At 40.3% G+C, this 23,042-nt stretch overlaps 1 protein-coding gene across 3 annotated transcripts; it reads right to left on the bottom strand.

Annotated features, from left to right (window-relative positions):
* Window positions 1-14: 14 nt before the first annotated feature.
* Window positions 15-22,757, bottom strand: RIPK1 (receptor interacting serine/threonine kinase 1). Of its 3 annotated transcripts, XM_082045415.1 has the most exons (12): window positions 22,611-22,750; window positions 17,967-18,173; window positions 16,176-16,329; window positions 15,568-15,705; window positions 12,995-13,223; window positions 11,999-12,148; window positions 10,663-10,739; window positions 7,231-7,312; window positions 4,395-4,958; window positions 2,677-2,745; window positions 1,812-1,964; window positions 15-910 (listed from the first exon to the last, which is right to left on the bottom strand). In XM_082045415.1, the coding sequence occupies exons 2-12, from the start codon at window positions 18,116-18,118 to the stop codon at window positions 624-626; spliced, it is 2,055 nt and encodes a 684-aa protein (XP_081901541.1). In that variant the 5' UTR covers window positions 18,119-18,173; window positions 22,611-22,750; the 3' UTR covers window positions 15-623. The 3 variants fall into 3 exon arrangements, with proteins under 3 accessions (XP_081901541.1, XP_081901542.1, XP_081901543.1); XM_082045416.1 differs by lacking the exon at window positions 1,812-1,964 and having other exon boundaries at window positions 22,611-22,757; XM_082045417.1 differs by lacking the exons at window positions 15,568-15,705; window positions 16,176-16,329; window positions 17,967-18,173; window positions 22,611-22,750 and adding an exon at window positions 14,918-15,104.
* Between the last annotated feature and the right edge of the window lie 285 nt (window positions 22,758-23,042).

Here is a 23,042-nt window from a genome sequence, read left to right as displayed (position 1 = left end):
GAATATAAATTAAATACTTTTAAAGCCAAAAATCATCTTTGCTTTTATTCACACCATTTTTTTTTATTATTCCAGACATCTGTATTTAATAAACAATATAAAAAGATTTTAAAAATATCATATTCACTTAGCAATCTGGGATAGTACCTTTGTAAGTATTGGCACTTCTGGCAAGATTTAAGTTTATTTTGTTTTCTGTCTGGGATTTTCAAGGACTCAGTCTTTCACATATTATTACTGATATATTGGCTTTTCTGAAATGTCACACTTGTTCAGAACTGAACAAGGGTACCAGCATGTTTCAGGATAGAATCTAGAAATTTTGTATAACACCTTCTCCTTCAATCGATATTACCATTGCATTTGGTTGTTACTATCTTTGGACAATCATTTTATTCAGAAGGAAGATGCTTATTTTCTTTTATCCTCTGGAAGACCAATTGTCTTGACATAAACTTCTTGATTTATGGAAGGTATTCACTGAAAACTGTTTGGCAGAAAGAATGTGTTCCAAAAAGTCTGTGCAAAAAGGAGAGCTCCAGAAAGTCTGTTCAGAATTATTACTTGTTATTGGAAGGCCTTCAGGAAAAAATACCCTCATTTCCTCCCAGTTCTCAGTCAACTTATTCCTCATTGATTTGCATCAGATCAGTAAGGAGATCAAGTCTGTGGCAGCCAAAGAGGGCTTTGGCAAGCTTTCCAACGGTGGCGCCTTTGGAACCCTCCCTCATTACCCACTTCTGCAGCATTTGGTAAACTTTTTCTTTTAGTCCATCTCGTTCACAGTCATGATCAATTTCTTCAATATCAGGATCAGAGAAGCCCAGTTTACGAGCACAGTGCTTCCAGTGTTTAGCCAATTTTTCTCTCACTAGATTCAGATGTTTCTCAGTCAGGACAGTAGTATTGTCTGCAAAAAGAAAGACAGTATAAGCAAATGGCGTTGATTAACATTTCTTCTACTTTTTGCGCTATCGCACCTGTCTTCTCTCAACTATTTATTGGTAATATCAAGAGACAGAATTTTAGTGACACAAACAGAAGTGGGTTTCATGGAGGCAGTATTACCCAGTGATGCCAGGAAAGAAACGCCCACTCACAACACGTGTATTCACAGGTCAGTTGCTGGGCTTCGTTTTTGATCTGAGGCTATCATAATTTGTCACTTAAACCTCCAAAATTGAAAATCTCCTTCTTAGAGTTCTGATGTCTGTATGATATGTTCTATATTCTGAAACACTACTTAAGAATACACAGGGATAGTTTAATTTGGTATTGACCAATGAAAATAAATTAAATTTCAAAATCTTCCTACCCAGATGAAGTGATCATGTCTACAACCCTGTCAGTGTTCAAGAAGCATGTAGACAATGCTTTTAGATACACAGTTTAACTTTTAGGCTTTCTTGTGTGGTGTCAGGTGCTGGACTTGATGATTTTTGTGGGTCCCTTTCAACTTGGGATAGTCTATGATTTAAACTATAACTCAGGTGAGGACCACCAATCCTAGCCTTGCTTCTACCACTTTGAGTGTTGTTATTCCTCTTGTTCTTGATGCATATACCTCCATACTTGTACTGATCTCATAAGAGGTCATGAAACTACAGGACAAATGAGGTACATGGTATTACAGAACAGTATTAGGACAAACCCCTACTTATTTTATACACAGTTAAGTATGTATTAGAGAGGGATTCAAAAAGCTGTTTCTCAGGTATGAGAGGGAGAAAGCTGTACTACTTTAAAGCCAAATGATTCTCAGATAAATATATGGGGAGAATACATCAAAACTAAGGAGATATTTCCCTTACCAAATATACCCGTTGCTTCATAATGCGTATAAACTGCTTCTGTAGCAACAGGAGAAGTGCTGATGTGTTGATTTTGCTCTTCAATCTTCATGTGATTGTAGGATCCAATTTGAATTCCAGAACTGTTAGTTATGTTGTACTTGACTGAATCTTCTGTATAAGGGAATTTAATACAATTTTATAAAGAAACTTCACACTTTTCTTCCTTGTCACATGTGGCTCATCATCTAAAGATTCTAAGGGAAACCTGGGATTTCAAGTTTTCTTTGTGCCTGTAAACCACTTACAACCTGGACAAACCTTACAAGGGTTAATTAAAGAGTTCAGGGTGCTCCAAACAACACAGCTTGAAAGGAGCGTATATTAACAGTGCCTGAGGAACAAGACAGCATTTCAGGGGTTTAAAACAGCTAAACTGTAGAGACCTGTGGCCCAAGGAAGGCTGATCAGTGTGAAGCCTGCAGCTAGAGATTTGTATTAAAAATCCAGTGTGAGAAAGGACAGGTGTTCCAAAGGCATATGTGGTTCAGGACTTGGGTAGCGTCACAGCAACTTGACGTTTAAACCAAGGAGGTGACTGGTTTTGGTGTACATGAGATCTTGCAATGCCTTTATGTTTTTAAAAGCTCTTTTACATAAAATAAGATGTTGTCCTTGATCAATGAAATACACGTTTAACATTGTTTACAGGTCCTGCTAGAGACAGGAATTATTTTACATACCGGTACTGATAACTTCAGCTACGGTTAGAGGTATTATAGAATAACATAAATTATTTCAAGATCCTGAAGTTTTTTGCTGTACTGATCAGGATGCAATGCATAGCCTGTTGGCTACCAGGACAGATGAAGGCTACAGCACTTACCTGTGCTTAGTCTGGATGCAGGATAATATGCAAAAGTTCCCTTTGTGAAAGAAGTGGAATCCTTGTTACCTAAACAAAGAGGGAAAACAAAAGGTGCCAAAAGCATTATGTAAATAAAAAAGCAAATGTACTTAAAAATGACTGCTGTATTTGTAACAGTATGAGTACCTAGTTTGTGCTCTTAAATACAAAGAGATGAGAAGCTTTTTAATTAACATGACTTTATCTCCTTGAATAACTCTACTTAAAGCAATGACCTTGTTGTGGTTTTGCTCAGTGACTAACAGCTTTGATCATCCTTGGATCCCAGGGAAGGCAATAAGCTTCCACGTGGGTGTATGAATTCCTCTCTAGTAGACAGCCATGCGGGACCACAGCACACCACAGTTATGGACTGAGCTGCCTCATGTCAGGCATTGAAACTGGAAAATTCCAAACTCCCAAGTGTGCTCCTACTGCTGAGACTAATTGCAGTTTTTATTAACAGGATGCTTGTGACTGGCTCCAGCAAAGGTACAGGACACCACTGCATCTTCTGCGGTACCAGAGATGTAACTTCTTGCCCAGGGCAGGAATCAATCTGGATGCCCACAGCAGAGCTCTGTAACTCATGATAGGGCAGGAACAGTGACTAGCTTATGGGCACCCAACAAGACAATGGAAGCTCTTCTGCATCCCAGCCTGATATCTGCTACACTAATAACTGTTTCCTTTTTTTCTTTTGAACAGACGACTTTATTAGCTATGTTGACACTTCTAATCCCTGCCTTCTTCCATGACAGCTCTCAGATTTATTTCAGTAAATGAATTCACATAAATCAGTAATTACAGACTCTGCATAAATAATTTAACAGAGTAACACCTTTTGTAGCACTCTGTCTGTGAATGGCTAGGCATCGCTGATTTTTTTTTTTTTGTGTGTGTGTGTGATACTATCTGGAAAAGAATGCCACACTAAAAATATCAAGCATTCAGAAGCAGGCTAATGTATCTCATGATACCTCTAGTTCCTAGAAGTTACAATTTATAGGCCTCTAGTTACCATTTATTTATACTTTTTGCCAATGCTCAGTGTTCTTTTCCTCCTTTGTCTCATACCTTTCTACTCCACAGCTCACTAGCAAATACTGACAGGTACAGCCCTCTAAAGAAACCAGTTAAGAGCCTCAGTTCCCTGCACTCAGGAGGCTCTTCTCATGCTGCAAATCAAGCTAAAAATACCCATCTTTTTTTTTTCTGAAATGCTACAAATGTTGCTTCTGCACAAGCAGAACCTATGGTATGAATGTTACAATTTTGAGAGATAAAAGTTTTCCACTGCTTTCCTATAATTATTGCTAGCAGCTCTTGGTTTTGGTAGCTGCTGTAGCATTATCTGCTGTCTGCTTTTAGATGGTTGGTAGCTGAAGAGTTAAGTATTGGATCTGAAGCTCCTCTATTATGCTGATACTTTATAAATGGTTCACTTGAAGTTGACAGCCAGAAATCAGTGAAAGCAGCATAATGAAGTCAAAGCTAGAGTATTTTAGTGACATGAATTAACTTCAAGTAAATAAAGAGAACTTCATGAAATAAATTCACCTTTGCTATATCACAGATTAACTGTTAGCAATAAGCAGGTCATTGTTACATAAACTACAAAACACTCTTGTCCACTTCAGTTTCAGAGAACAAGTGTATTTTTAGAAACATAGGTGTTGAAGGAGGAGGAATCTCACCCATATCTGTGTCTGCATTCTTTGGATACCAGTTTATGTTGGTCTGTGATGGCAGGTTTGGGCCAGATTCAGGCACAGGAGGTTTACTTAGGCTAAAGGTACTGGCTGGATGCAATCCATAGCGACCCTCTGTGTTTCCTATTGGAAAACTGTTACGGTTTGGCTCATAAAAAATATCTACAGTTCCCTGTTTCGGTGTTATTGCAGCTGGTTGTGGCCAATAATACGGATTAGTGTTTGATCCCATTTTGTCCACTCTTGGATACAGTTCACTCCATTGAGGAGTAGTAAATGATTTTGCAAAGGGATCGTAGGAAACTCTTCGTCTCCTTTCTTCCTCTCTCATTTCAGGGGTGTATGCTACAGGTGGAACTGCTTTATCCATCCGGCTCCCGAATGCATGGTAGTTGTATTCACACTGAAGTTTTCTTTCTAGGTTATCAGCATGTGTAAATGAGGTCTCACAGCTCTCAACAGGCTGGTTCTCAGGGGAGGCAGCGAAGAGGGCTTCGTCAACCTGACTGGTCATGGGACCTTGAGAGCTGTGTAGAGAATTAGGCTGATCTGAAAGGGAGAAAAATTAAATATTTGAAATACATCCAAATGCAAGTATATAACTTTTTGCAATGAAACTGTAGAATCTATTATTTAATTTATCTTTAATATTATGATAATATATAAAAGGTGAAAATATATGTTACTTCCAGCATAAACTGTGTTTTATTTTAGAGAATACTTTTACTGAGAAGTATTACTGATTTTTTTTTTTTTTTTTTTTTTTTTTAATCTAGGAAGTCCAGGCTTGTTTAAGTTATTAGTTTCAAAATCTCACTTAGTCATGTGGTGCCAGAATTGCACACTCTGGTTATATTGGCATCAAGTTCCCAACCACTGAAAAAAACAGTTTGTGGAGGCATATGTAGGGTCTGATTTACTAGTGTGTCTCAACCAGCATTAACTGGAGTTTAATTAGTGCAAAATTGGAGTGTAACAGGATAGAAAATAACACCACTGTAATAGGTGTTATTTCATACAGCACAAATAATTTGTCATTAAAGTCATGTTTGCAAATGATTATGTAAAATACCCCATCTGGGTATTTCATGATGCATCCTAGTTTATTTTTCATAGTCCTCAAGAATACATTTTTACAAGTAACACCTACCAGATAAAATAGTCTGTGACATCTACATCTTTCAAACTAACTCTTACTATCAAAGGAAGCTCTGCTTCAGTCCTGAGTTATGATCTGGATCATGCTGCAGCATTCCAAGGCTAAACAAGAATGTAAAAATCTGCTTGTTACACTTATTCTTGTGTTTTTAAGGGCAGGTCTACAGTTGCTTTCTTAAAAAGTTCTGAAAGCTTCATAGTAGTCTAAAAAATGTGGTACGTTGCCTAAAGGGTACATTACCCTTAAAGACCACTGTAAAATTGGAGTATATGTTTGGAGTGTATGTTTGTGCTTCTATTTTGTTCAGATAATGCCAGTGAACTGTTTTGTGGTTTTGTTTATTTTCCAAAATACAAGAATTCAGTCCATATGAGGCAGGACCAAAACTAGTTCCTTTTGATGGCTGTATGTTAGTACACCTTCCGTCTGACTTACTCTGCTGCTTTTGTTATTGCTGCTGGAGAGGGAGTGGGAAGAATAAGCTAATACAGAAACAACCTCATCAAAAGTGACAGCTCTTAGCAATTCAGTATTAGTATAACTGTATGGCATCCATTCTTCAGGGCACACTTGAGATGTATGAACAGATCCTGTGGGATATCTTTCACTACTGCTGTGTGAGTAATGCCCATTGACTGGAGAAAAAAACCTGACTTTGACTGACAGGCTGTCAAGATAGTATCTTTCTGCAGTGTAGATTCACAATAAAGCATTTCATACCTAATCCAAAAGAGCATCTTAATCTGCTGCAGTCATATATGATTATTTCTGCTAAGGAAATGCAACTATACTCATTTAAAAATATAACAGTGGGACTGCTCTACTGAGTCCATCAGTTCTACTGAAGAACAGTTATGGCAAGCCTAGCTTTGGGGAAGATTTATTAGTTGCATGTTACAGGTTAACATCATTAATTTAATAATGTCTTTCAGATGCAGTGAGAAAACTTAACAGGACTATTTTTCTACTGAATTTGATATTGTTCCTTGTAAATCAACGTTGCAAATACGATCCTATATCCTTTGCCATTAAGAAATTTTGGTAAAAGAATTCCAGATACACTACTACAAAACTGTAACTATCATCATGTATTAGTGAGGCAGCTCTCTAAAAAACATGACACATGCAACTCATGCAAGATTTTTAGAAAATATGAGAGAAAATTCATCTATTAGTACTCCTCAGATAGATTCCATAGAGCAAGATCATAAACAAAGGAATATGTTATACTTATGCACCCTGGTTGTATTCAGAGCATTCACAAGAAGGGCTAGAGTGGGAAAAAGGAAAGTCTTCCTGAAATTAAAGCCTACAGTCGAAGCACTTGGCATGACTGAAAGAACGGAAGAAAGATCAAATATGAAGAGTAATTATCACAGTGACCATTGAAAAGTCTAGTGTTAAATAAAATTTATTGGAATAGGAAAGCAGAAGCATGTAAAATTAAATGGGTTCAAACTGTAGATTGTGGAAAATTTGAAACAGTAAGTATGACTTCAGGGAGCAAATTTAATCTCTTCCGTGATTACAATTCTCTAAGAAGCATCGAACAATTGAGTTTCTCCATAACCCCTTAGTGGTGAGATTACTTACTTTGTACATGTACACAACTTTATCTTTGGCAGAATACACAGAATAATGATGTGCTAGTAAGTGACTTACCTACTTGACCGCTACTGGTATCTTCTGCTACAGCATCTATTTGAAGGGACTGCATGCTGTTCAGCAGATGATCTGATTCTTGCTGCACATAAGGAAGAACAAATGATCAAGTTATTGTAGGCAAAAGCTTAACCAAAGGGAGTACCTGTAGGGTAGAACACAGCACAGCTTCTCAGTGAACTGACCTGAACAGATTCCGTGAATCTGTGGGAAGGGATCCCATACTCTCACAGAAAGCACAGCCTGACAAAAAATACCCATTGCATTGCTACAGGTGGACAAAACCCTTCCTTCAATGAAGGGAGGAAGGACTGCAATGCAACTGCAATATATATTATAATACTCTGAGTTGGCTAAACAATACCCTTGTATATCAATACTCATACCAGCATGAGCTTAATCCATACAGAATGGTTTTGATTGTCTTTCTTGTACTTAATGACTAGACTTTCTGCAAGCAATCTGTGTGAGAGGATGCTGCTGAGCTAAAGGTAGCAAATGTGCATTCTGTTTTGTGGATTTATATTTAGTAAGTATTTTCATCAACAGGAAAGAGGCAAGGAAGAAGATTCACATTCTCAGGTATGGTCACATTGACTTTTATGAAGAGTATTAGGAACAAGGAGTTCAGAGCAAATCTTCACAAAGATATAGTACAGTTTCCCTTCTCACTCTTATCCTCATTTCGCTGTGAGTGAAGGCAAAATCCATTCCTGTTCTATTCTTTTGATGTTCCCATTATTCAGAATTCACTGGAAGTGGCCCCTAATGCCAGTAGTTCTCACTGATAGCTGTCAGTACTACTGAGTGAATTAATAAAATCTGTGATTGAAAGCTTCCACAATCAGCCCAATTGTTCAAGAACTTCTCATTCTCTTATTTCCAGTCAGGAAATCATTCTTTTTTTCATAATTTACAAAAAAATTCCTGGAAAAATTATTTCTCAGTTTCCCCCAGTGCTTCTTACTTGTAAAGTAATTTCTAAAAGTAGGGTTTGTTTTGTTGTGCGTGTGTTGTTTTTTTTTTAATTAAATGCAAGAAGCACTTTCACAGATTAAAAACAACTACCATCTCTTCCTCCCCAAAAAATCTAGTCCCTTGCGAAAACAAAAGATGACATTCTAGAGCACATTATAACCTTAGTGCCTTAGATTTTACTTGAGTAATTGAACTGCTTGAACATGGGGGTTGGACCAGATGATGTGCAGATGTCTCTTCTAACCTCAACCAGTCTGTGATTCTATGGTCCTTATAGTTAGGATGCTGTGGACTCTGCTTCCGTGATTGCTGATGGGCGGATGGGGAGAAGGCTGTGCCCAAATCCTCTAGCTCATGGTGCTATGGAAGCTGTATTAGTAGTTCACTGCACTGACTTGCCTTCGATGCTGTATTCACATTCTGTGCCCTGATCAGAACAAATGCTTTAATTCCTGAGAAAGTAATAGACACATGGCCCATTTTCTAAATGGTCCTTTGGTTCCTATGATTTGAGAGGTATATTTGCAGAGAGCTAATGCAGCTACTATAATTGGCCATGATTCTGATTTGGGACTGCTATCATAAATTAGATGTATATACTTCATGTCATGAGTTAAGTTTGGTCAAATCAGTCCAGGAAATCTGCTTCACCTGTTTCATTTTGCAAAACTCTATTGCTTTTTTGAACAGTCACTGGTGCTTCATAAACATCACATGTTCTCTAAACTAGAAACTTTCATTTCAACAACTGTAGACTGAGTGACAGAAGGAAGCACTTTAAAGAGTAAATGAACGGTTTCACAAAGCAAGTTGTTTTTATTTTCTTAGTTAAAATAACTGGGTATGTGCTCTTCTAACACCCACTTCACTGCAAAGATTAACCCCCTAATGCCAGGAGTTCTCACTGATAGCTGTCAGTACTACTGAGTGAATTAACAAAATCTGTGATTGAAAGCTTCCATAATCAGCCCAATTGTTCAAGAACTTCTCATTCTCTTATTTCCAGTCAGGAAATCCTTCTTTTTCTCATAATTTACAAACCAAGCCAGAAAAGTAAGAGAAACCAACTTGGACACTCGGGAAACATGCAATTTCAAATTTTCCCTGTTGTTATTACTGTGGTAAAGCTTCCTGCTCTCAAGCAGTGTGGGACTCATTAGACACTGCCTGAATGCAGGACTAAAATTACCAATAGTTTACAGAGTTTTTTACGCTTCTTCTAAGTCAGATTCTGCCACTTTTGAATCTCTAGGAATAGCATTTTATTTCATGAGTGAGACTTAATGGAAATATGAGGAGCTTTTGCAAAGTATTAGCATAGAACCAGAGTGTCCCTCAGGTGGGAACAGATCCTGGAGGACCTCAGGCTGACCTCTTTCTCAAAACAGAGTCACTTATGGGATCAGAGTTGGTAGCTCTGAGCTTTGTGCAGTTGTGTGTTGAAAGTCTCTAATGATGGTGACTCAACAAGCTCCTTGGATAACTTGCCCCACTGCTTGGCTGTCCTCATGGGGAAAAGATTTTTTTTTTTTTTTCCTCTTACATCCAGTTTGAATGTCTCTTATTTCAGTTTATGCCCACTGTTTCTTGTCCTCCTACTATGCACTGCTGTGAAGAGCTTGGCTCTGTCTTCTCAATAAACTCCACACAGGTAGGGGCAGGCTGCTATTTATGTCCCCCTAAAACCATTACATGTCTGGGCTCAAACAGCCCCGGTCCCTCAGCCCCATCTCATATGGCAGGACTAAAAAGTGCTGAGCAGGTCTGCTGCTGCCTGTGACACTGTTGGCACAGCCTGGGATGCTGGTGGCCTTCCTGATGCCCAAGTTGCTGCTCACCACCACCCCCAGGTCCTTCTCAGCGGCACTGCTCACCAGCCAGGCAGCCCCATGCTGGCACTGAAGTCAGGGGTTATTCCAGGTGTAGCACATTGCACTTGTGCTTTCTGAATTTCACAAGGCTTCTGTCATCCCATTCCTCCTACCTGCAGCTGGAAGCCTTGTCCTTGTGACTGTATTGACTGGTCCTCCTAGTTCGGTGTCACCTGCACACCATATGAGACCATGCTCCATCACTTCCCTGAGGTCACTGATAAAAGGACTAAACCAGGGAAGGTCCCAGTGTAGCAGAAGCAAGCACTACTGCAGTTGGCACTGGCCTCCAGGTGAAGTAGAACCCATTATCTGCTGCCCTCTGAGACTCACCTTCTAGCCTGCCCATCCACATAGTAACATCCAAACTTGGACACAAGAATATTTTGGGAGACAGCGTTGAAAATCTTCCTAAAATTGGGGTAAATGACATGCACTGCTCTCCCCTCATTCACAAATCCAGTAATTTTATCACAGAAGGAAACTGGGTTAGTCAAGCATGACCAGTCTCCAAGTGGCAGAATCTGGACATAAGTGAGGTTGAGGAGAACTGACAATATAAACTGTTTGGAAAGTTACTTACTTTTAACTCCTTCAGATCATCTTCAATGTTTTTTTCTAGATTTTGATAGTAAAATGGCTTGTATCTTTGACAAATTTCTGCAAAAAGAAAATAATTAAGTGAATGTGGTTTTCAATGGAAAATAAGTGTGATTTATACTGCTAAAATTTTTGATGGATAAGGATTGAATAAATACTTGTATGAACTCAGAAACAGGAAAATTATATCTGTTCACATGGCTCATTCAGCGTTAATATAGTAACAAGAACAGGATGATTTCTATTTTTTTTTGTTGTTGTTGTTACGTTGCATTTTAGGATCAAAGCTCTCTGTTTATGATCTGTGGCTGACAGCTCCTTTCTTTGACTTGACTGGCCAAAGGATTGGTTGCCACATTTTAAGAAATGAAATGCATTCAATTGCATTCAGCTATCTGATAAACAAATATCCCGTCTCTATTAACGACAGAATCTACAAATGTGAGAAATATCAGTAGTTTGCATATGAGAAAACTAGAAGGTAAAACCCAGTGCAAGCATAAACTCAATCCATTAACAGTAGATTATGCAGGTTAAATACAGAAACAGTAGATGAGTTTCTTCTGGTATGCACATTTCCTCTGAGTACATGCTTGTTGTATATGAAGCTCTTGGTCCCCCTGTCTAAATCCTCAATTTCCTGTTAAATGTAGGAGTTTTTTTGGTGGGTTGGTGTTTGTTTTTTTCTTGTTTTGTGGTGGGGTTTGTTTTGTTTGGGTTTTTTTTTTTGGCTTGGGGTTGTTTGTTTGGGTTTTTTTGGCACTACATATTGAGACAGAAAGAAGACACAAGAGGAGATAAAGACTTCTGAATTATTTGCTGAATGCTCAAAGTCTCCTTCCCAGACCATTCAGTCAAGACTTTTACTGACTGCAAGCGCTTTGGGAACTGACCATACAAAAAGATGATCAGTTAGTCGAAGGCTGTTGCATTGCTCACGGAAGGCTAAACTGGGACAGCTTTTGAAGCTAGCTTCAATAGGGTATTTTCTCAGTCATAGCCATGATATACTATGTCCCTTGATATTAGCTTTTCTGTCCATTTCAGCAGGAAGATTATGCTATGCTGAAGGCAAATTATCAGCAGGTATAAAGTGTCTTAGCTCCATCCACTCACTAGTATTTGTCAAATCTCTAAATGTTGGACCAGATCCTATTTTTAGTCAGGGTACAGGGAACAGGCTTTACTGGGCATGTGAATTCACACTTTTATTTTCAAAGCAAAAATTTATATTTTAAAAGGAAAACACTGATTTGTTTTGCTGCATTACAAACTATTGACAGATACAGAACAAAAAGAATCCCAAAGCAATGCCTTACCTGCAAAGACTGGCCGTTTCTCTGGCTCTTGCTCCCAGCATTGTTTCATTAAGTCAATAATTTCCACTGGACATTTATCAGTGATCTCCTCTATGTCTGGTCTGTTGCCATTCATGATGCCAAAGCAAATCTGGGCTTCATTTATACCATCTGAAAAATAAAATTTCCTATCAGATCCTGATCGTGGGTTTTGCTACGTTTCTGTAGGTAGAACTAGTGAAGCAGCTCCTTGTGCATTTGTGGATATGTAAAAGAAGATTTCAAAGAAAGATGCCTGATTTACAGCTAAAAATCCCTCACATTGGTGAATCTGGATCCACTGTCCCAACTTCCAAGGATTAGAGATTTATTTTAAGGTTGATGGATTTACTTCTATATGCAAGACATGCCCAGTGTCAGTAAGGGTAACAGATTTAGCTCTCTAGAACCTGAATCTCAGTTGTGCTCTGCACTGGTTATGAGCACAAAGATGGCCATACAGGCAACATTTAGCCATTTAGTTAGCAAAAGATCCATTAAAAATTATAAAAAATGTTACTCTGGAATTGTACAGTCTGCTCCTATTGCTTTACATGAGCACATTACTGCATGTTGAGAAAATCACACCACACGGCTGAGAAGCAGTAACTGGCTGTGGGGCCATTTCTGTTGAAAGAAAAACCACACGTAACTAGACCACTTCAGGAAATAGTGTAGATCAAAGTTTTCATCCTGGCCTGGGCAAAGTTTGTCTAATTCTGTCAGTGAGTGCAGATTTATGCCCCCACCATGTGGATGTGAATAGATTTGTTTCATGCCTGCATTTCAATTCAGAATTCTTGCATCATTCCTGACTTGTAAGCATGGACAACTAATGCCTCTTAATGACCCTGAGGTGCTAAACTGGTGCTATTTTTGGGCACAGGCAATTTAATCTACTGATCTTAATTTTATAGTTTTAAATGCTTAACATTTGTAACATAATTTTATGATAGCATCCTTTTGGAAGTAACTTACGTTCATATGGCTCTTTGTTAGCAAAAATTGCCCAGATCACTATGCCGAAGCTGTAAACATCTGATTTCTCCGCAGGTTTTACATTAACACAGCGTAAATGCTCTGGGGCCATATAGAAAAGAGTCCCAGCATTGTTCTGGCAAGTGCTCTTGATTTGCTTCTGTCGGACAGCCTCTTCTTTGGTCAGCCGACTCCAGTTCTTAAAGGAGGCAACACCAAGATCTGCAATCTGAAAAATGAGACAGATCAGAGCTAGTGCTGTGATGAAGAGGAGATAAACAAGTATTTCATGCAGTGCTCAATTTTATAATGAATAGCTGGTCTAAAATAGCTCATCTAAAAATGAAACATTGCAAACAATGCAGCTATGAGAAAGGAAAACAAACTATTTACCGTTTCATGGGGGTTTTATGCCTAAATGAAGTATCACTGCCAACTGGAAACCATTAGGCTGAACCCTCATTATTAACTTAATCCCACTTGGAACAATTGCACAATGTAAAGAAAAAATAAGTTTGGTTTTGCTCAGATTGACAATCACTTTCAAGATCCGCTTGCAGTGCTTGTTGCAGAACATTCACATGAGAATAAGCTAGGATTCAAATCCAGAAGTAATCTATGAGATGGGCAAATATCCCTCCTCCCTTACTGCCCATTCCACTTAGAGTCCATTTAAGTCAACTTCCTTAGATCTTCCTACAGAAAGAGGGAGGAAGAGGATCTAAAATGATGTGATGTGTATGGCAAAGAGATGCAGAAAACGATGGAGTAAGTTAGAGCAGGGATACCTGGGTACTGTGAGCTTGACAAGGTGACATTACCGAAACCTTAGGGTTCAGTTTTACAACTAGACTAATGGCTGATGGCAAAGAAAGTAATCCTTCCCTCCTGTCTCCACAGCCTCCTGTTATGTGCTCCCTCTGCACCTCCTGTTCAAGCACTGCCACCTACCTGACACTGGCAAGACCTCGTGCAAGGCCCTCAACCAGTTTGCTGAACGAAGTGCTCCCCAACAGAAGGGTAATGCTGCCAACAAGGCAAATCGTCATCTGCTCCTTCGGCTGCCTAAACCAGGGCAGGGTGGTCAGTTTATAGCACCAGTGCTAACACAAGTGAACAGGAAGTCAACAGGAGAGGGAAAACAGAAGAAAATGGGATTGCCTCTCTCGGCCACAGGCAGCTGTCAAACTGAGTCATGTAACAAAATCACTTCAGATAAAACAAGGTGACGCCGCGCCTCACTTCTAGCTTGCTTTTCTTTATCGCTTTTTGCCTCTAACTAGCTTATTGTTCCTCTTGTGTTTCTAAAGCTTTGGGCTAAATTTAGAGGTCATGTATTCAGAGGAAGAGGAAAATGTGACATCCTGCTGAGGAAAAGGAGTCCAAATTCACGTCTGCAAGTGAGAGGAGGTCTAACGTGATTGAGGAAGATATAAATCTTCGTATATTTGCAGTTTCCTAGAACAACTATTTCCCTTTATAAATATTGTCAATGTTAGACCCATTCAGGCAGATAGATCATACAACAGCTACCCTAAATTATAATTTTGATCAAGCTGCTTAAGGAAGTCTTATCTGATTCTGAATTTCATCCTGGGTTCCAGTTCAGTTTGTCATGCAGTGTGATGATAGCCTAGTTTGGTCCTGTCCACATAAGCAAGCTGAAACCCAAAAAAACCCCATCGAATTTACATTTAAAGCAGATTGTGATTTTTTTTTTTTATTTTATTTTTGGCAAAAATGATATTTTATACCTCTTATCTGCAAGCTGCTCATATTGTACTGGGACTTGCTACTGTATTAACCTTGTCAAACAGCTTCTCACTAATTTATGTGTGAGATATATCAAATATCAGAGCTCTCTCAACAGGAATTTATTCTGTATTTTCAAACTGTAATGGGGTGATTATTTCAGCAACTCACCTTGACCAAAGAGGACATTTGATGAGGACTGCTGCATATTCTACTGAGGTTTATTCAGCAGTAGGCTGTGTATCTATGTGTATTGATCTAAAACCCCACTACAGTTAATAGAAGGGCTTTGGAACAGGCTTATAAACCATTCGTTGAAGTAGTCTCCTGCTGCTTTTTTTGTAGCTTCTGGCTGTCATTTTAAAATGATGACTAAGGGAAAAAGAGGGAGACAAAAGAGGAAAAGGTAATAGGCAAAAGAAGGAAAAAAAAGGAGAAGGTAAAGACAGGAGGATAAATTACAGCAATAGAGGACAAAAAAAGTGATCCATAAGTCATTCTACTTTGCTTCAATCTCTACGTGTTAAGGTTTGTTCTTTCTAGCTGTTTTGTTATTTGCAGTTCATTAATTCTCAACAATGTTATTCATTTTTTAACAACCTTAGTGGATTTTTTTCACAGTTGGGGGAAAATCATGCACATCTCAGGTTTGGAGATTGTACAGGCCACCATAGTTCAGTGAACCACTGCTAACACACTTAGTGATAGCTCGGTAGACCACAAAGGCATTGCTCTAGCAATGAGGAATACTAACCAATGCAGCTGAACTGGGTTCTTCAACCCAAATCACCAACTGTCTCCAGTTATGTTCTAACAAGTACCTTAATGTGGAAATCCATGTCCACAAGGATGTTTTCTGGTTTTAGGTCTTTGTGTACGAAGCCTTGCTCATGCAGATAAAGCATTCCTTCTGTGATCTCCAGCACGAAACGCCCTTTCACTGACAAAGGCAGTGAGAGCTAAAACAAAGAACAAGAAGTACTATCTATTAAAAAATGCTACTATAGCCATCAAGTTAAAAAACAGTCTTTAAAAAATTTTCTTCTCAGTCACAGGAGTACCTCTGTTCAAGCTATGGTAAAAAAGAACTGCGGTCCTTCTTGGATTTAAATTTTTGCATTAAAGTAATTCGAGAGTCATTCCATATTTACAAAAGCATTCTTCTTTAGCAAGTTCTCCACATATCCCTACAGACACTCCTATAACTTTGAACCTATAAGTGTGGTCTGCTCATCTGTGATGGGCAGGAAAGCCATAGTTGTCCCCTGCCATCTCTAGAGAAGGCAGGGCTGCCCATGACTCTTTAATACAGAAAGGAAAAAGAGAAACTAAAGAGTCCATTCTCTGGAGATGGCAGTAACATCCTGTCCCTCTCAAGCATCTTATCAACTCCAAGGAATGGCAAGGGATGAAGCAATTCACTGCTCACTTTCTGTAGCACTTTCATCATGTTCCCCCGGTCCACATACTCCATCACAAGTGAGTAGTTTCCATCTTCCAAAATTATACCTAGTAGTTTTACAACACGGTCATGCTGCAGTCTGCGCATAATCCTGCCTTCTTCAAGGAGGGAAGCATTATATCTGTAAAACAGAAATGACACTGAACTTAGGTGCCCGGCTAGAAAGACCACAGGGATGAAAATGCTGTTGATTCATAATGAAAACTATGGCCAAAAATGTCAACATCCCTCGAGCCATTGTAAGATGAACCATACCTTCAGCTAGTTTTAAATTCATAGAGCTTTGTTCATGCCAGGTTCTATTCTCTAAGTCTGTGCTCAAAGGCCTCGCACAAAGACTGTCTGCTCAGCCTAATTTTAAGGCCTGCTTTTCAGAAAGTGTATTTGTGGGTGCAGTGCTGGTTGTGTTATTTCCAAATCCCTGAACTGGGGTGAGATCAAGACAGGGCAGGGCTGAAAGAGCCTTTGGACAATGATCAAGACACACTCCACTACTTCTTGTACAGGAAACTACACAGGTCTCTTTCCCAAAGGGCTGGTATTCATGCTCGCATTCAAAATTGATTTATTACAGAGGATCCACCCACATACTGGATGATGATAACATTTACTAATGATTACTGGTCTAGGATGAACTCAAAGGCTAACTCTTTACCTGGGCCTCAGTACAACCCATCAATAGTCACAGGTATGCAGATTAAATAGAAGGGGTGGTATTTTTACTATTGCTGTTGTTCTAGTCATGGGGCAAAAGGATGTAAGAAGATAGTAAGGCTGTGTTTCTTGCTAATGCTTTCCTACCCCGTGACTTAAAAAGAAACTGCTTTCTCCCTCTATGTTTCTCTGTAGTACTAGAGAAGAAAATGGTTGGTTGTTTTGTTTGCATTAGGCTCAATTATAAATTTGCTTAATACTTTTTGGTTCAATACTTCAAGGAATAACAAATTTATGAACCTGTATAGTGAGAAAGTAAAACACAAAACCAAAAATAAACCTTGCAGGCTTGTCTGTTTTAACTGTGTTCATCCCAGCCTGTCACTACGGTCTGCAAACTAGTAGAATCTCTTAATTTGCTTTCCACTGGCAAAATAAAAACTCTGTTAATTTATTTATCATAACCCAAAGTAGAAGAACATGGTCTTTTGTTTCTCTCCAGTGGATGACTCACGGGACACTTTTAGGATTGTTATGGCTCTGAGGTAGCAGAGCTGCAGTATGACCTGAATCCACTGAAAGCAACAGCTAATTCAATCCTTGAATTAAATCAGTTGGCTTGGCTCACTCTGCATTTTTTCAAGGGAGAGAGGGATGCAGTTTTTGTATTATACCTGTGGGTCTGGAGTCCTGCTGATAGCTCATGTGTGTTTAGTTCTTAGTGGATACCTATGGTTGGACAATTATATTGAAAATTAATCTGTAAACTTGAAAATATTGTGTGTCCACTGAGTTATTGTAATTCCTTAAGTGTGCAAGAGTCCACTTGATTCTTAACAATTCACAGTAGTGCTTATGTTGCAAAAGAAAATAAACTTCACTGGAACAATGAATTAAAACTAAAAAAGTTGGCTCATGAGGGAAAAAGGGAAAATTTGCAGGACAGCTGCTAGTATTGTCTTAGAGTGTTTTCCCCACATGCAGTATCTGTAGGATCCAAAGATCTGAAATTATTACACTTTATTTAGATTTATCTCCATTGAGTTTAGAGGATTCCTTAGACTAACTGAAAGATAAAGATCAGAACTAAGATCTGTAACTTACTCAGTGCGCTGGGGTCCTGTATACACTTTTTTTAATACTACATATCCGTGTTTCTTGTGAAAGCATAAAGAAATTGTTCCAAATCCTCCAGCATCTAATTGTTCTTTTTCATGCAAATCCTGGGTGTTCATGTAGATATCTTCCAGCGACATGTTTGCAGTCTTTGTGCCTTAACAATTATAACAAAGTACCTTTGTGCTTCTTGACCTGTAGTACAAAGGAAGAAAAGTGTCGTTATCAAGCATCTAGCTGTTCCACTAAGTAAGTGCCTATGTAAGGAGTGGGACAAAAGTGTATACTGTCGCGACCCTTAGGAACAAAGGGCCTCCATTTGAAACAGAAGATGCCATGGTGCTCACAGCATCAGATCTCTAAAGATCACTATGGTTTATCCTGTCGACCCCCTTATTATTAATAAGTCAATGTAAAACCATTTTTTTACCTGAAGATGTCAAAGTGCCATTAAGAAATAGTTTTTATCCATATAATATGCAGTAGATTGGTACTGTCCCTACACTTAACATGTGCAAAAACTGAAACCCAGAGAAATCAAGGGCCATGATCCCCAAGGCATGTAGTGTCCAATGCTTCTGATAGATGTCTCATTTTCTGACTTGCCTGAACATGGGCCTGTCAGGTGCCCAGATATTTATGTAACTCCAAGCTTCTTTTTAGACATCTTTGAAAATCTAGCTCTACAGAGCTTGCTTGAAGCTTAAAACAAACAAACAAAAGGTTTCTCTGGATGTTGAAAGAAAGAACTAAGCTTCTATGGGAAACTTATTTTCATAGGTCTCTTGAGTATAAGCAAACAAATGGTAGGAAGGACTGTGGTGGGGATATAATGCAACTTCTCCTCTGTCCCTCAAAAAGAAAGAGGAACAAAGAAACTGTGAAGGTTTGCAGTATCTCCTAAGTGCACCAAGAAAAAGAGAGCTTGGAGGAGCCTATGAAATGGGTAGACAAGTAAATCCCAGTGGATGCCACAATAATTTTAAGCCTTTGATAAAACTCTGATGGTTACTTTCCTAACATGTCTCTCAGGTGGTAAAACGTTAAAAGAAGGCTAGACAGACAGTACCTCTGGCATATGCCAGCAAGCTGCATTGCTAGCACACGCATAAGCCACAAGCTCTGTTTGTTTGTTTGTTTTTTCTCCCTGAACTTTTTACCTTAAGCACCTTAGATCAGGTAAGGAGTCTGCTGAGAAAAGGTAAAGTCCAAAAGACTGGCAGGGCTGTTCAGTTTCTATTCCCCTTGGGGTGACTACAACGCAGGTACACAAAGCTGGAAGAAAGGCACCATTTCAAAGTTGACTAGCAGCAGTAGATTGGCTCATTCGGGTAATTAAGAGCTCTAAACAGTGTAGCAAATTTTTCAGACCAACAAGTGAATACTGACTCCTGTAAACTGCTTTGCACGTGTATCATCAAATCTCTGATTGAAAAGATTGCTTAAAGTTGTTATGAACATCAGCTGCAGCCTGATTACCACAGCCTCTTTCTGGAGCCTGGGAACTGCAGAGGTAGTGAAAGCATCTATAGAGAGTAGGTGTCTGAGGGAAGAGAGATGTTTATGTGCAGATTTGGAAATTGTCTGATCAGTGTGACAAGCCAAAATAGGGAAGAATAAGCTTAATAAAAAAAAAAAAAAGTGCCTGTAGAAGAGAGAAAGCAAGAGCTTCCTCTTCCAAGTGTATATAATACTCTGTGGGCTGTTGTATCGACAAGGAACATCCTCTCTACATCTGGAACGGTGTGCTCTCTTCAGAGTTTTCTTCTTTAGCTTTCCTGATTTCGAAAGGATGCAAATTTTGTTTTGCTGGAGTGCTAGCCTGTGTTATGAGCACATGACTGAGGATATGGCTGCATTTGTTTGGTAGAAAGGTAAGCTCTGCTATGCCTAATACAGTTGTTAAGGAGGAGGGGATTGGTTTTTTTCATTTGTGTTTTTTAATTCCTTTAGAGTTAATCAAATAGTTGGGTAATATATGACTCATGGCAGTGCAAAGAATACCCACTGGTGCTCTCACAGGTGAGCTTTTGTCTCCCTGTAAGTTTCTGGTGATGGTTCTCTGGCCTTCTTGGTGTGATGCTACTGACTGTTGTGCAGATGAGATGGATGTCACAGGTATGAAGGCCTGAGTCCAGTTGAGAGACTTTAATATAGCATGAACTACAATCTTGCTTCTTTATCTGGGGTCTCCCTTTCAAGAATTGGTTCAAAGTAATTTTCCCATGCTAACAATAATCTAGGTAGTAGTTATTCTCATAAGAATTGCATGTGCTCTTCTTGTGAATGCAAATTAAATGTGTATTTTTGAATGCTGAATCTCTAAAGTTGCGTTAATACTATTTGATAGCTTGGGGTTGCTGTTGAATACCATGGAACTTGAGAAAAAACAGCCCTGCCTCATACTGCAACAATATAGGACATTGTTCCTATTTACTTTGCTAATACCTGTTCCTATCAAACAACTTATAATCACCATAACCAGAAAGCTTGGAAATTCAGAAGAAGTTATAACTTCTGAAACAATGAGACAGCTGCTGAAATGAGTTGGATAACATTAATAAGAGGAAATTTTCTCATAAGGTGGGAGGGAACTCCCCCCGGGCATGCTTTACTACTAGGATGCTATTACTTTTTTCTGTTGTTGTTATCAAGTAGTGAGGTACTCTGAGTAAAAGCTCTTTGATCAAATGACTTATTTCAAGCTCACTTTTTTTTTGTAGGATAGATATCACAGGAAAGCAATCTCTAGCAAAGTTTTTCAGCAAAGACTACTTATTTCATTATACTGTCTAACATGAGGTATTGGCTGATGTTACCTGGAAAGTCAGATGATACAGAAATCAAGGAGGGGAGCTCAAAGCCTCAAATACATTCCAAGTTTACTGCTTTGTATTGAGATACAGTGATTCAAATGGATCCTTAGCACCTATGATACATCAGCACATACACTGTATATCTGTGGTTAAGGGAATGGAAATTTTGTGGTTTGGTTCAGTCTAACCTTACACAAGCTATGCATACTTCTAGAGGTTAATTTGTGCTCTATAAGGTCACCCTCATCTGTATACTTGGTATACAGATTTAAAGACAGCAATATAAAGCAATTTTTAAAATATACTATTCTGAAGATCTGTATTAGGGTGGGATGGGTTCATATTTAACAAGTGCCAAAACATACTACAAAAACTTTGAAGACTGGTTGAAAAAAGAGAGGTTTTGGCTCACAAATGTTTGCGTTTTCTTTAGAGAGGGATAAAAGTGTAATAACTGTTTTTTTCAACACCATGGTTATGTTCTCCTCTCTGGCCCCCAAAGGGCACATAAACTCCCAAGAATCATGACCTGGTCATTAGGTCATATCAGGCCTGATCACCATTCAAAAGCGGTTTGCTCTGTTTTATAATTTGTTACTGACCTGATGTAGATCTGGTGTGGCCTGCATGGCTAAGAAGGATTGCTGAGGGCATTAGCACAGGAGTTTGGAAAAAGGTCACACAGTAATTGCAGCCCTTTTGGTCTAATCATCCTGACAGAACTTGAGAGATGTTACAGGATATAATCAGAGAAAGTGAAACAGGTTTGCAAACACCAAAACTTGTGGCCACTTAGTTATCAATTAGGAACAGAAGGGAATACAAACAGGAACCAAAGCTAGTATCACTGATACGGGTAACATGAGAAGCAAAATGGAAGGGTTCCTACAGCTGAAGACAAAAATAGTGCATGTGTAGAAGATGTTTAAAAAGCTACCAGTGCATCTCAAGTCTTGCTGTAACTCTCATAACCCACTCTGTCTAAACCTTTCCCTTCTGGCTCGGGTTTTTCAGTTGCTGCATCTTTTCATTGAGGAAGGATTTTTTTTTTTTCTTTTGGAAACAGCAAAGCAAGTATCTATGTCAGATCTGCAGTAGGTTACATTAGGCATTTCCGGGAACGCAAGGAGGAGCCCAAGACAAGGGAAGCAAAGGTATTTCATAGGACCAAAGCAGAGGGAGGGCAGAAAGTAGGGATGGGGGCGCAGCGGCTTGCACCAATACAACAGCAGTGGCCACATGAATGTGTGTTCATATGTGGGAACTGGAGTAGGCTGTCTCGGCAGAGGCAGTCCGTACCGCCGCGGCTGCCGGAGGAAGGGGCGAGCCGCTATCGGGTCCTCCCGGCCAGGCCGAGCTAGGCCCCTGGACCCCGCGGACAGCGCCGAATGCATCCGCTAGCGGTGGCATCGGCAGGACATGCGGGGTCGGCAAGCCCTAATGTGAGTTTTCTTCGCCTAGTTCCTCGTTGGCCGACTCAGCAAGTTCTCCTCCTCCCGGCGGCTTCCTGCCGCCGAGGCCGCCCCTCCGGTACCTCGTAGTGCAGTTTCCCGTCGCGGCGCTCCGGGGGTTCCCCCGCGGCCGGGCGACCCACCCCTCAAAGCCGCCGCAAGCGTGCGGGATGCACCGCAACCCCGCCGGGTCACCTCGCCCCGAGGCGCGTCTTCCCACCAGCCCGGCACCGGGCAGCCCCCTGGGATTCGAAGCCCGCTGCAGCGGCGCTTTCGCGACATAGGGGTGACGCGGAGCTTTCGATTTCGGCGGGGCAGCCCAGGTCCCCCTCCCAACACCCCCTTCCCCGTCTGCTGTGCCATACCGTGCCCCCGGGCCGCTCTCCTCCGTCTTGCCGCCTCCCTCGGAGGACCCGGCAGGGTGCGGGTGCCCCGCGGCTGCGGGAGGAGGTCCCGGCCCGCCCAGCCGCTGCGCCTGCTCGGAAGAGGCGGCTGCGTCTCGCTCAAGGGCGTTAACGGTGCTGCTGTTCATGGGGCTGCGAAGTGACCGGGTCTGTGCCACATAACGCACGCCCTCCACCGGGAAAAGGGGTGTGAGCCGTGCCCGCCCGAGCCTGTCAGGCGGCCGTACCCAGCGCCCGCCTGTATTGCCGCCTCTTGAGGGAACTGCGGAGCCGCCGGCACCGAGTCAGCTCCCGGTGCCCAGCCGCATATGTGAGCATGGTACAACGTATGAATGGACCCGGCCAAGTTACTTAGACTGACTGCAGTTGGGGGTTTGGTGCGTGGTGGAAATG

Source organism: Streptopelia decaocto (genome assembly GCF_964273445.1).
Source record: "Streptopelia decaocto genome assembly, chromosome: 2".
Taxonomy (NCBI): Eukaryota; Metazoa; Chordata; class Aves; order Columbiformes; family Columbidae; genus Streptopelia; species Streptopelia decaocto.
The sequence above is the reverse complement of the archived record's forward strand: the minus strand, read 5'-3'. Positions and strand labels throughout refer to the sequence as shown.